Here is a 14,841-nt window from a genome sequence, read left to right on the forward strand (position 1 = left end):
GGAGAAGTAGGAGAAGAAGGTCAAGAGGAGGAGCATCGCCTTCTTCATCTTCTTCCTCTTGTTTGGAGCAAGATTGGGAGGTAGGCTTCTAACCCTATTAATGGTATCTCCCTAGGGTTTTGATAGAATACTCTAGAATTGGTTTTAGTTCAACCCTATGATGCTAGTGGTGTGCGAATGGCAAGTAATTAGGGTTTAAATGGAGTATTTTGCATTAATTGCAACCTTGGGCTCCGAAATGAGTTTTCGAGGAATCATGGGTTTTGATCTAAATTAGTTGGTCGTGAACCTAATTGCTAGGTATCTAAACGCATTGGCGAAGTCGGCTAAACGATTCGTCGAGTTGGTGTGAAGTTCTTGGCAAAAAGGGGCGGTCGTGGCCTTCGTTTCTATTCGGAGAGCCGAAACGACGTTCCAAGAGATTTCCGAGTTCCGTTCCTCGAGTTGTAGCATCGCCAACAGGTGGGTGGTGACCATCCCGAAGCAGTTGAGCTGCTCCCTATGTCTAAGTTATTATGTCGATTATATTTGCATGTTGAGTATGATGCATTATAGGGTACTTAGTTCTATTACATTTTCTTGCATGCTAGTGTAGTATAGTGTTATGGGCTTGGACACTTGGACCTAGTATGTATGAGATCAGGACACGATAAAGTGGAACCCTATAATGAAATGATATTTGATGGATTTGGAACCTAGGTAAATAATAACCTAGTGATTGTGCCTATGTGGGTGAAAACCTAGTAAAGTGTAAATTAGTGTATTGGAACCATGTAATGAGAACGAGTGGCGTCTAGTTAATGTTGAACACATGAACGAGTGGCATAAGAACCTTAGTGTAGTTGAAACACTATGAGATTGAGTACAGGAACACATTGATTCCATGATGATGATAACCCTAGATGGAAGGGTATCCCTAGTTCACAAGGATTGGATCGTGCTCACATAGCCTGTCTGCGCTTGTGGTGGTCGCTCCACACAAGCTGTGCACTCCGGAGTTTAAACACTTGAGAGGCAGTCGTCTTGTGCTGCATGGATAGCCGTTAGCTTTCCGCAGGCGGTCTCGGGGGTAGTTGATCTGCGAGACTCCTCCTCTATGAGACTTAAAAACGTGAGATTTAGAGCGAGCCTTCGGGTTAGCCGCGAAATTGGGTGATCTATGAATAGCTTTATTGTTGAACATAGTAGCATGGTAGCTAGCCTTTACTATGAGTTGCATGCATTCATTATATTGGATTAAGGCATGGTAGAGTACTCTCACTTCTACTTATTGTTATCGCTTTTAAGTTTATCTATCTATCTGTTATCTATCTATGCCTGCTTAGACCTAGTAGGGAGATCGGCAGAGTCGGCGGCCGAACCCACTGGGAACTATTTGTAGTTCTCACCCCACTTTGTTGTAGGACCGAGCTCGAGTACTCCAGGCGAGGATCGCGGTAAGGGCTTAGCGCCCTAGAGGTTATAGTAGTACCTTCCTTTTGCATTAGTAGTCACCCTTTTGTATACATGAGAGTAGATGATGTATAGGTGGTGAGACTATTTTGGAAAGATGTAAACTTATGTTTATATTTTGGAAGTTTAAATGTAATCGAATGTATTAAAACTGAATGTTGGAATAGATAAGTATCTCTCTTTTATTTCACTTGTATGTTTATTACTCGTGATGCTTGCTCTCGATTGTTTAGCACTGGTTGTGCTCTCGCTGTTGTTGTATGATCGTGTATGTATTTAAGTAATTTCCTGGGAACTTGTTATACATGATCTTGTTGTTAGCCTTGGGCGGACAAGGGAGGTCCTATCCGTTCGGCGTCTGTTCGACGCGCCCGAACCGGACCAAATTGGTCGCGGGTCTCGGGGCGTGACATATACATTTCCTAAGTGGGAATTGGATCGATACTCACGATAAGTCTTGGCTTGAGGGTGGTAGCTCCCCCTCAAGCGGTGCATTCCGAAATTGTCACCACGGGGAGCGAGGTCCCCGAAGACGGTCCCTCGGGTCTTGTAGTGCTTAGAGCCTCCCCGAATTGAAAGGGATTTTGGGTTGTGAGTTATTGGGGTTAACAAGGTTAACCGGTAAGATTGGGTAAAAGCCAAAGTAAAGTTATCGAAAGAGCATGCATGCATAATCATTCATATTCGATTATATATATCCACTGACAGCTTTCTTGCAGGCATAGTATTAGCATTAGTATTGGCTAGCTACTTTTCTCCTTCTTTGAAATACTTATGCCTGAATAGACCTAGTGGGTAAGTCGGCGAGGTCGGTTGCCGAACCCACTGGGAACTTCGTTGTAGTTCTCACACCACTAACCCTACAGATCCGAACGCGAGCGGGGCGGCGGAGAATCGGGGCAAGGGTATCGCGCCATAGCTAGTGGCCACCGGAGTACTTGCATATTAGTCATTCCTTTTGTGTACATGTATCAACTTTTATTTTGTTGATCTATAGTTGTAAAAGTTATAAACAAATCATGTATTTTTGGAGAATGATTATGATGTCAAAAGATATTATGAATGAAAGCAAATGGATGTAATAGTTTTAGTTTACTAGTATTTGGTTTAAATACAATCAAATATTATATATGGTTGTATGTTTTAGCTTAGAGCTTTCGCTTCCGTTGTTGCTTGCCTTCGTGCAAGCCTTGTATAATTGGAAATCTCTTTGTTTGATTGCTTAATTATTCTTGTGGTTGGAGCCTTGGGCGGGCAGGGGAGGCCCTGTCCGTTCGGTGTCTGTTGACATGGCCCGAACCCGACCAAATTGGCGGGGAGCGGGGCGTGACAGATATAATAGTATCAGAGCGTGGTGAAAGCAAAAAGTCTAGGATAGGCTTAGGGACCTTAAGATTGAAGACCTTAGGGACTTAGGAAACGTTTAACGTGGACTTGGTAATTGCGGAAGCTAATTGATTGGGTTGACATTTGTACTTCTCTAAAAGGAATTAGAGATGGATTCAAGTGTTTATTTGTTTTCTACTTAAGGGATTGTGTGGGGCGGCCGACCACATAACACCGGAGGTTGAAAATAATTATGCTTGATTGCTTTTGCTTAATTGGGTAGTTGTTTGGAACGTGTGTGTGTCACGTGTGTCGAGTACTAATATGTGTGCTATGTTTCAGGACGTAATGGCACCAAGAGGACGCCCTAGTACGCGATCTGCACCGGCACCTCCTCCTGAGGTGCTCGGGCAGACGGGATCGGATAAAGTACGCGAGCTGCGGGCCCAAGTAGCGGCTTTGGCCGGGGCTATGCGGCAGCAGGGGGAGCAGATTGGGTGGCTCCATGAGTTGATGGCTCAATAGGCGGCAGCAGCGGCTGCACCTGTACCTCAGGATCCGCCCGCACCTATTGCACCTGTAGCACTACCTCCTGCGGTGGCGGCGGCACCGGTGACGGCTATTCCTCCGACGGCATCCGGTTCATCGGCTCCTATTCCCGATGTACTTGCGGCCGAGCAGGAGCGGTCGTTGGCGGTGTTGACGGCCTTCAAGCGATTCAACCCTCAGACCTTCAACGGTGATGTGAAGGATCCGTGGTTGGTAGAGTCGTGGTTGGCCACGATGGAGGCGTTGTTCGAGGACATCTACACCCTCGAGAAGGATAAATTTCACCTAGCGGCTCACTGTTTTGAAGGGTCGGCTCGATTGTGGTGGACACAAGTGAAGAAAAGTCACTCGTTGGATCTCGCTTCTGTCACTTGGGAGGCATTTCAGGAGATGATATTGATGGAGTATTTTCCCGAGAGTGACAAGCGGAAGATCAATGAAGATTTTCGCAAGTTAAGGCAAAGTAGCCGGTCAGTGCGGGAGTACGAGAGGGAGTTCACGCACCTAGTCAATTACGTGTCGAGCTTGGTTCATGGCAATAGGGACCGGGCGGAGGCTTTTGAGCACGGGTTGCGACCCGAAATATTCAAGGTTATTCATGCGTTCCGCTTGAAGACCTACAAGGAGGTACTTGACCGCGCGCTTTGTGTGGAGCGCGGCAATGCTATTGCGCGAGAGGAGCGCGAGGCATTTGAGAAGGACGAGGAAAGGGATAAGTCCAAGAAGCGGGCAGCTAGTGGATCCGCGAGGCAGTCGAGGTCTAAGCGACCCCCTCGACCTCAGCGATCACAGTGGCGGGGAGGCAGGAGTCAGACATAGAGCCAGACTTCTTACCCGTGCGTGATTTGCGGCGGGGACCACAGGGTTACTGCTTGCCCTCAGCGGGAGGGGCGGTGTTTTCGATGCGGCCAGGCGGGCCACATAGGCCGAGAGTGCCCGGGCGGCGCATCACCTGCTCCGTCATCAGCTTCGGTTCAGCATACTCAGCGACAGCTGGTGGGACTGCCACCCGCTGTGTCTGCTGGACGTTCATCAGCGCCTCGTCAACCGGAGGCCTCTCGAGCACCTAGTGGGCAGGTATTTGCCACTCAGGTGGAGGAGCAGCCGGTAGTACCAGATGATGTGGTGGCAGGTATTATCCTTATTAGAGGCACTAGAGCTAGAGCATTGTTTGACACAGGTGCATCGCATTTATGCATAGCGGCATTATTTGCACAAGCTCATAACATAGAGGTCACGCATAATGAGGACTATTGGTCGGTGAATACACTAGGCATTCGTTTCGTGTTTATGACGAGTGCTTGGCTTGTCCAGTGCAGATAGGTGATTGGATCATGCCAATCGACCTATTGGTGTTAAAGCAGATGTGGGGTTTTGATGTAATCTTGGGGATCAATTGGCTCTCCAAGTATTACGCGGTCATAGATTGTGAAAGTAAGGTGATCACATTCCGTGAACCTAATCAAGAAGAATTAGTATATCGGGCATGTAAAAGTAGGCGCTTCGCGGCGACCGTATCAGCAGCGAGGGCGAGGAAAATGATAAATGGTGGATGTGTAGCCTACTTGGCAACAATGGTAGAAGCCCAAAAGGAGCACCCGGATTTGGGGAGCATTCGAGTAGTGTGTGAATTTCCGGATGTGTTTCCGGTAGAGTTACCAGGATTGCCACCGGACCGGTAAGTCGAGTTCGTCATTGATTTGATTCCCTGGGCGACGCCAATTTCGAAGGCTGCGTATAGAATGGCACCGGTGAAACTTAAAGAGTTGAAGGCTCAATTACAACACTTGCTCGATAAAGGCTTTGTGCGGCCGAGTGTGTCTCCGTAGGGAGCTCTGGTACTATTTGTAAAGAAAAAGGATGGCACGCTTCGACTTTGCGTTGATTATCGCGAGTTGAACAAGGTGATGATCAAGAACAAGTACCCGTTACCGAGGATTGACGATTTATTCGATCAGTTGCAAGGGTCAAGGGTATATTCAAAAATTGATCTTTAATCGGGGTATCATCAATTGAAGATACGGCCCAAGGATGCACACAAAACGGCGTACCATACGCGGTATGGCCATTACGAGTTCACGGTTATGCCGTTTGGGCTTACTAATGCCCCGGCAGCTTTATGGACTTAATGAATCGAGTTTTCCGTCCGCTATTGGACCGGTGCGTCGCGGTATTCATTAACGACGTATTGGTATATTCTCGGACCGAGGAAGAACACGAGGAGCATTTGAGGATCGTGTTGGAGACACTCCGAAAAGAAAAGCTATATACAAAATTAAAGAAATGTGAATTTTGGCTTTCGGAGGTTACCTTCTTGGGTCGCGTTATATCCAGTGACGGTATCTCGGTAGATCCAAAGAAAGTTGAGGCAATTAAAGATTGGCCTCGCTCGACAAGTATAGCGGAGATTCGTAGCTTTCTCGGACTTGCAGGCTACTACCGGCGGTTTGTGGAGGGGTTTGCTAAGATAACTACTCCACTAATGCGCCTTACGCACAAAGGGGTGAAGTATATTTGGAGCCCCGAATGTGAGCGGAGCTTTGAGGAGCTAAAGAAAAGGTTGACATCGACCCTGGTGCTTGCTCTACCGACGCCGGGAGAGAGCTATGTAGTGTACAGTGATGCTTCTTATATCGGTCTCAGGTGTGTTTTGATGCAAAATGGCCGAGTTATAGCATATGCTTCACGCCAATTGAAGAGTTATGAAAAGAACTACTCGATTCACGACCTTGAGCTGGCGGCGGTTATCTTCGTGCTAAAGTTGTGGAGGCATTACTTGTACGATGAGCATTGTGAGATCTACACCAATCACAAGAGTCTCAAATACTTGTTCACCCAGAAGGAGTTAAATATGTGACAGCGGCGGTGGTTGGAGTTGTTAAAGGAATATAATGTCACTGTTCTATACCACCCCGGAAAGGCAAATGTCATGATCGATGCTCTAAGTAGAAAGTTGGCGGAAAATTTGGCGACGGCAATTACACCCCAACCGGTATTGCAAAAGGAGATGCAATGGCTTGGTCTTGAGGTTGTGGCGCCGGGAGTGCTGGCAACACTTTCCACATTGATTGTGCAACCAACCTTATTGGAGAAAATTAAAGAATTGCAAGTTTCCCATTCATTTCTCCAAAAGGTGCGGGGTAAAGTTGAGAGCGGTAGTGACAATGATTTTGGCATTGGGACCGACGGTTCACTACGATATCGGAATCATTGGTGCGTGCCCAAGGACGATGATCTTCGGAGAGCGATTATGCAAGAAGCGCATCAATCTCCCTATAGCATTCACCCGGGCGGGCACCAAAATGTATTCAGATTTGAAGTTATATTATTGGTGGTCGGGCATGAAAAGGGACATAGGGGAGTTCGTGGCACAGTGTCTCACGTGAAAACAAGTAAATGCAGAACGACGATTCCCGGCGGGGAAGTTGCAAAGTCTATCTATATCCATTTGGAAATGAAAAATATCGCAATGGACTTTGTGACCGGTTTGCCTAGATCCCAAGGTGGACATGATGCGATTTGGGTAGTTGTGGACCGATTGACGAAATCGGCACACTTTTTGCCGATCCATACTACTTGGTCGGGAGACAAGCTAGCTCAAGTATATCTCGACGACGTTGTGAGACTTTACGGGGTTCCGGTGTCAATTGTATCGAATCGGGACCCAAGGTTCACATCATATTTTTGGAAGAGTTTGCAAGATGCATTGGGTACACGGCTCGACTTTAGTACGGCATTCCATCCTCAAAGTGACGGTCAATTGGAGAGGACTATTCAAATACTTAAGGATATGCTTCGAGCGTGTGTACTTGACCACAAGGGCGGATGGCACGATCATTTATCGATGGCGGAATTCGCATACAACAATAGCTATCAAGAAAGTATTGCGATGGCGCCATTCGAGACCCTTTATGGAAAGAAGTGTCGCTCGCCGATTCATTGGAGCAATGTGGGCGAGAGGGTGACTCTTGGCCCCGATGTGGTTCGGGAGGCGGAGGAGAAAGTTCGTCTTGCCCAACAAAGACTTGCTGTAATATATCGAAACTTCGGTAAATAAAAATCGAACTTTAGTCAAATTGACCAAAGTGCGAGGTTGGTACGCTTTGGAACGGCCGAAGGCGTCAAAACGGGTAAAAGTGCATTGTTGGGGGTTTTCGAGAGCTAGAGAATCAAAAATCTGCTTACTGCAGCTTTTGAGCTCTCGGGGACCGGTCCCTGGTGGGAGAGACCGGTACCCGAATGCGAAAAATCTCAGAGATGGAAAATCGGCTAAGTCTTAGAAAACCAGCTCTCGGGAACCGGTCCTTGCGAGGAGAGACCGGTCCCCGAGAGACCGGTCCCATCAGGAGGGATCGGTTGCATCATGTGAGAGCTCCGCTGAGCTGCGGGAGGGCTCTCTGGACCGGTCCCATGCTCGAGAGACCGGTCCCCGAGCGCAAAAAATGCCCAGTCTGAGCAGTACAAAGAAATGAAAGTTGAGGGACTTATTTGCATTTATGCACTAAGTCGGCTATGTATGAGAGGGTATGAGATATTTCTCTCATTTCTCTCCCTCACACCCTCTCATATCTCTCTTTCTCTCTCTAGAAGGCAAGGAGAAGAAGAGAAAAGAGAAGAAGAAAGTGAAGAGAAGGAGAAAAAGGTGGAGAGGAAGAAGGAGTGAAGCAACTCCCTCTCCTTCACCTCTAGCTCATGAAGGAAAGCTTGTGAGGTAAGCTTTGATCCTCACTCATGGTAGAACCCTAGAATGGGTTTTGATTGACCTAAGGATGGTTTTAATGGAGCCCCAAGAAGATTTGAAGCTTTCTTTTGCTTCCCTAAGAGATCAAAACTAGGGTTTTGCATATGTGTTGGAGCTAGGGCACCCAAATTGGAGCTTTTACTTGTGATGGTTTCAAAGTTAAATTGACCCTCTAGAAACCTAATTGGGGGTATTACCGACGCGTTGGTGCGCTCGGTTTAACGTTACGAAAAGCCTATGCGAAGTTATAAGCAAAAAGGCCTAATTTGGCTTCGTTTTACCGCAGGTAGCAAACTAGGTGACTAAAAATTTCAAGAAAATCACCGTAGCACCCTAGTAAGCCTACGAGGTGGGTGGTGCTTTCCAAACTCGTTGAAATTCCTTTTATGTCTAATGTGTCACTTTCTTGAGCATATGAGCAAATGTTTGTGCATGCATTGTAGGGTAAATGAGATGATGTTCATGTGAATGTTTGCATGTTGAGAGTACAATTTGCATTATGAGATGGTTGAGAACCTAAGAATCCTATATATGCATGAGATGTAACATGAGAACCTAGTTGTGGTAAAAGAACAAAGGTGACACTATGACATGTAGATCGAGTGGCATTAGTAAATGCATAAATAAAAGCTAAAGTTAGCAACAAGTGTGATATCCAAGAATAAAAGCTAGAGTTAGCAACAAGTTTGGCATCAAAGAATAAAAGCTAGAGTTAGCAACAAGTGTGGCATAAAGAACACTAGAGTTAGTGAAATGACATGATTGGGAACAAAGAATGCAAAGAANTCTTCTCCACTTTCTTCTTCTTCTTTTTCTTCCTTTTCCTTCTCTTCTTCTTCTTCTTCTTTGTCTTCTAGAGAGAGAAAGAGAGATAAGAGGGGATGAGAGGATGAAAATGAGAGAAATCCCTCATTTACCCCAATACATAGCTCATTGGGTTGCAAAATTGCAGCTAAACCCCTCAACTTTTACTCTTTCACACAGCCTCGACTGGGCTGTTCGCGCAGGCGGGGACCGGTCTCTCCTTCTTCAAGGACATGTAAATATTTACTTTCTGAATTTTCGGTGTATTACACATAAAGTAAAGGCTAAGTAAAGAATGCATAGTAAGTAGCCAGCATGATAGCATGACATGTAAATAATGCTAGCTAATGTAAAGAATGCATACCAATTGTCACGCCCCGAGACCGCTACCAATTTGGTCCGGCCCCGGGCGCGTCGAACAGACGCCGAACGAACAGGACCTCCCCTGTCTGTTCAAGGCTAACCAACGGATCATGTATAAGAATTTACCCAGGAATCAATTCATAAATACACGATCAAGGTGCACCACCAGTGCTAACAAGACGAGAGCAAGATACAAGTATGGAAACATATACAAGTACATAAAGAGAGAAGAGGCTATCTATTACATTCATTTACATCGTTTACCTTCATCCAAAATATGAATACAATCACTCAACCTCACCCTATACAACATCTACTCTCAAATATAAAATGGGTGACGGCTAATGCAAAAGGGAGGTAGCTAATGCGACTAAAGCGCCGGGCCCTTACCGCGATCCTCGCGCTCACCGGGAACACCCGAACTCGAACCTGTGGTAAAAATGGGGGTGAGAACTAACTTCCTTAGTTCCCAGTGGGTTCGGCCGCCGACTCCGCTGATCTCCCCACTAGGTCCAAGCGGGCAAAAGTAGATAAGGAAAGCTGTAAAGACAGGGAAGTAAAGCTATGCTACTATGCCCAATCATAGATATATGAATGCATGTCCAATGAATTGGTAAGCAACTAACCTGTCGTCATGTCAAAGGCAAAGCTATGTACTTGTTCATCAATATCATTTACTTGTTTCTTAATCTCATGGCTTCCCTGAAGGAGCCTACTGCTTACTAGCCATCTCGAAGGTAGGGAGGGTCAACTCGCACTACGAACCGAGACCGTCAACCGGGGCCCGTAATAGGCAATTCCCTTGGGACCCAAAATAGGCGATCCCACGTGACCAACATCCGAAGCGCACTACTTGTGTGGGGCTTCCATCACAAGATTTAAAAACAGACCGTGAGCATGATCTAATCCTCGTCTCGAGAATACCCTATCCTCTAGGGTTACAACCATCATATAGTCCATAGGTTTCGCATACACTACGACTCATATGTATCATTTGTTCTTTTGCTTACTATCAACCAAATGTCACTCGTTCATTTGTTTACTATTGACTAGATGCCACTCGTTCTTTGTTCATCACTAGACCGACCATTGAGCCCATCACTTCCTCTGCACTATAGGATTCACAGTCTCGACCCAATCCTTATCAATCCACTATATCAAATATCCAATGCATGCTACGATATCATCAAGGAAATCATAAGGAAAGGCAATGCACAGTCTTCCTATAATGCAATCATACAAGATGCAGAATCGAAATGTACTAAGACATAGAAGGGAGCCCGATTGTGTCGGGATGGACACCACCCACCTCTTGGCGATGCCGCGATAATAGAAAACTCGACGTTGGGGTTCTGGCACGCCGCTTCAACTCCTCGGGGCGAAGCGAGCCTTCGAGTACCCAACTCGGCGATAACTCCGCACCCGCTTGTCGGATCGGCAAACCGTCTTCGCCGACGCGTTCCGGGACCTAGCAATTTGGTTTACGACCCATTAAACTAGATCAAAACCCTAGATCTCCCAAGATCCCAAATCCGTGCCCTAGAATGGCGACGAGAGGGAAATCCATGGTGCGAGCTTCGATTTCGAGCTCGAACCATCTATTTATCCCTAATAGGTTCCATTCGAACCAATTCTAAACCTTAAAAACTCAAAACCCTAGAATCACCATTAAAGGGTTGGAAGCTTACCTCTAACCTAAGCTCCAAGCTTGAGGGAGAGGGAGAGAAGATGACTCTCCTCTTCTTCTTAGTCTTCTCCTTCTCTTTCTTCTTCTTTCTTCCCTTCTTCTCCTTCCTCTTCTTCTTCTCCTTTTTCTCTTTCTTTTCTTTTCTTTCCTAGAGAGAGAGAGAAAAGGGGTGAGAGAGAGGGAAAGAGAGCAACTGAGGGAGAGAGAGGGGTCCCCAAGCCCTATTCAAGGCTATTTTGCAAATAGCCCCCTCAACTTTTCATCTTTAGAATCAGCCCTCTCTGGGCATTTTCACAGTGAGGGACCGGTCCCAGCTCGGGGAGACCGGTCCCCGAAGGCTGCCATATCGAGCAGAGGGGATTTCGCGTTCGGGAACCGGTTCTTGCTTGAGAGACCGGTCCCCGGGAGACCGGTCCTTGTCCGAGAGACCGGTTCCCGANNNNTTTTCGCCTTCGGGGACCGGTCTCCCCGACCAGGGACCGGTTCCCGAACGGGGGTTTCCCAGGACTTAGCCAAATTTTTGAGTCTCTCAGCTGTTGCGCAGCGAGGGACCGGTCTGCCCGTCAGGGACCGGTCTCCCGAGGACCGGTCTCACCACCAGGGACCGGATGCCTCAGGATTTCCTGGCAGGCTACGCGCACGGGGACCGGTCTCTCATTCAGGGACCGGTCCCCGAGAGCTAAAAATCTGGGACTTAGCCAGATTTCCAAATTTGCTCTCCGGGTCCCTTTTGCTTCGTTTAAGAACTCCAATGCACTTTGGGTCCGCTTTAACCCGTTCAATTTTGCGTTCCGCTCGTGTTGACAGAACTCGACGCGGTTTACGAGGGATGTGGTATGTTACAACGGGTTAGCCTGAGATTGAACGAAAGATCAAAGAACTTGCATTCTTCATGAGTTTTACATTGAGCATCCTTATTGACAGCTTTGTTCAGGCATATTAGTTGCATTGTATAGTTGGTTACTTATCTGCTTTCTTTCTATTATGCCTGAGTTAGACCTAGTGGAAAAGTCGGTGAGATTGGGGCCGAACCCACTGGGAACTTCGTTGTTGTTCTTACCCCCCTATTTCCACAGAGCCGGGACCGAGTAAGCCGGCGAGCGACCGATGTAAAGGTATCGCACCGTAGACAGTGACTACCAAAGTTGGGCTTTACATTTTGTTAATAGCATACCTTATATCATCTTTTGTATTCGATGATTTGAGATGTTAAAGAAAAGAATGTAATGTGTTATTATGAGAAAATGTGATGTAAAAAGAAATGATGAAAAGCAATGTAAAGAATCATGAATGTAAATGGTTTAAAGTAAATCATTCTACGTGTATGTTGTTAGTTTCCTTTCTTTCACTCATGGCTATTGCTTACCCTTGTGTAAGCCATTGTGTATGTTTCCGCTAGTGCTTTTCTTAACTTGAAATTGTACAGGTGATGAGCCTTGGACGGACAGGAAAAACTCTGTCCGTTTGGCGTCTTTCGACGTGCCCGGACCGGCCCAAATTGGTATCGGTCCCGGGGCGTCACAGATATGGTGGTATCAGAGCCTGAAGTGAAAGAATATGAGTGGACCTAGAGACCCTTAGGATTGAAAAACCTTAAGGATCTAAAACGTGAGTGACGATGGATTAAAGTTGCGAAAGCATGCGATTGGGTCAAGTTGGGATGTCTCTAATGTGATTAGGGACTAAGTTCAAATCGATGTTCGTTCTTTACTCCTTGTGTTGTGTCGGGCGGCTGACGACATAATGCATTGGAGTGAGGATGGAAACATAAGTTGCTTTCGCCGAATTGGGTATGGTTTAGTAATGTTGGTCACGTACCTAATGCGAGTTGCTTCATTTCAGAAAGCAATGGCTCGTGGTGGACCTCGAACAAGGTCAATGCCAGAGGAGCCAAATGCAGCGCCAGAGCAATCCGAAGCAAGTGGCGACGGTGAGCTTCGGGAGCAAATGGCCGCGCTTATTGGCGTAGTGCGACAACAAGAGGAGTTTGTTCAACGCCAAGGGGAGCAGATTCAACGACTCCAGGAGGCCTTGGAGCGTCAACAAGCGGCGGCAGCCCAGGTGGGTGCTGAGCATGTCGCGCCCCCTGCGGTGGTGCCGAGCGTAGTTAAGGGAGCGGCGGCAGCAGCAGCTGTGCCCGTCACGATGGTGCTGGCTGGATCGGGAACCTCAAATCCCGATAGTGCGGCAGTAGAGGCGGAGCGAGAGCGCGTGCTGGCGGCTCTCATTCAGTTCCAGAAGTTCAGCCCACCTGTCTTTGAAGGTGGTATGGTGGAGCCAGCAGTAGTGGAGTCGTGGATCGACTCAATAGAGACGCTCTTCGAGGACCTGTGTAAGGAAGTGAATTCTCGAAATACGAGGATTGTACTTCATCCAGGATCGACTAATTATCGAAAGTATACCCTTTGTGGGAGTTGAGAATGTCCAAAGCACAAAAAGTGCCTTGGAGTTGAGTGCGNGTAAACTTGGGGTCTGTATCCGACACAATCGATTTCGGCACTCCGTGTAACCTCACTACTTCGTCAAGATATACCTGCGCCAACTTATCTCCCGCCCAGGTGGTGTGGATCGGTAAAAAGTGTGCTGACTTGGTCAAGCGATCCATGATCACCCAGATTGCGTCGTGTCCCCCTGTCGAGCGAGGTAAGCCAACGATGAAATCCATAAATATATCCTCCCATTTCCAGACGGGAATAGGTAGGCTTTGAAGCTTTCCCGCTGAAAACCGGCGCTCCGCCTTTACTTGCTGACAAGTTAAGCACTTTGCCACGAAGCGCCCAATATCAGCCTTCATCCCCGGCCACCAATAAAGTGCTCTCAGCTCATGATACATTTTGGTGCCGCCCGGGTGATCCGCGTATGGAGATCGGTGGGCTTCTTGCAGAATCAACTCGCGAAGCCCTTCATCCTCAGGCACGCACCACCGGTTTCGAAACCGAAGCACGCCACCGGCGTCCACACTAAAATCGCCATCTCGTCCTTCCTCGATATTGCGCCGCACCTTCTGGAGACTCGGATATGCAGGTTGCAATTTCTTGATCCTCTCCAATAAGGTTGGTTGAATAATGAGCGCCATCAACTGAGCCGGGACCTCGGGAGCGACCACTTCGAGGTCCAGCCGTTCCATCTCCAGCCCCAGGGGTGTTTTCCGGGTAACGTCAAAAGCGAGGTTCTTTGCCGACTTCCTACCAAGAGCGTCCGCGACCACATTTGCTTTGCCGGGGTGGTAGAGAATATCGACATCGTAATCCTTTAATAGTTCTAGCCACCGCTTTTGTCGCATGTTTAGCTCCTTCTGGGTAAATAGGTACTTCAGACTTTTGTGGTCGGTGTAGATCTCGCAATGGGCACCGTATAAGTAGTGCCTCCATAACTTAAGCGCGAAGATCACCGCCGCCAACTCCAAGTCATGGATGGGGTAGTTCCTCTCGTGGTCCTTCAGCTGACGGGATGCATAAGCTATCACCCTCCCGCCTTGCATCAGAACCTCTGATACTACTATAATCTGTCACGCCCGGGTACCAACGGAAGCGTATCCGGTAGCGTGAACAGACCCGCCGTGTACACCACAACTCAAGCATACACCAGGCGTCTACAATCAATATAATAAAAGCATATGATTCTAAGCAGGTAATCAGAGCCAGACTTAAAAGATTAAACTTATACAATCCCAAAGCCTTAATACAATAAAGAAGAACAAAGTACAATTTACAATAACTTAATATACATCTCTGTACTAAACTACATAAACTGAAGGAGGTCGTCTAGTACACGTCCAAAAAGGCTCTAGCTAGCCGCTGACCCCTCGCCAGGAACCCTAGCCTTTCCCGCTGTGGAAGGCTCTGACAAAAAAACACAACAACAAAGAGGGCGTGAGAACTATTAAACAATAGTTCCCAGTGGGTAAGCCGCCAAGAGT

At 47.3% G+C, this 14,841-nt stretch overlaps 1 protein-coding gene across 1 annotated transcript; it reads left to right on the plus strand.

Annotated features, from left to right (window-relative positions):
• On the plus strand, window positions 3,562-4,146 carry LOC109725562. The gene has a single exon (XM_020254804.1). It carries the CDS (start codon window positions 3,562-3,564, stop codon window positions 4,144-4,146), a length of 585 nt encoding a protein of 194 aa, XP_020110393.1.

Source organism: Ananas comosus, linkage group 20 (genome assembly GCF_001540865.1).
Source record: "Ananas comosus cultivar F153 linkage group 20, ASM154086v1, whole genome shotgun sequence".
Classification (NCBI taxonomy): Eukaryota; Viridiplantae; Streptophyta; class Magnoliopsida; order Poales; family Bromeliaceae; genus Ananas; species Ananas comosus.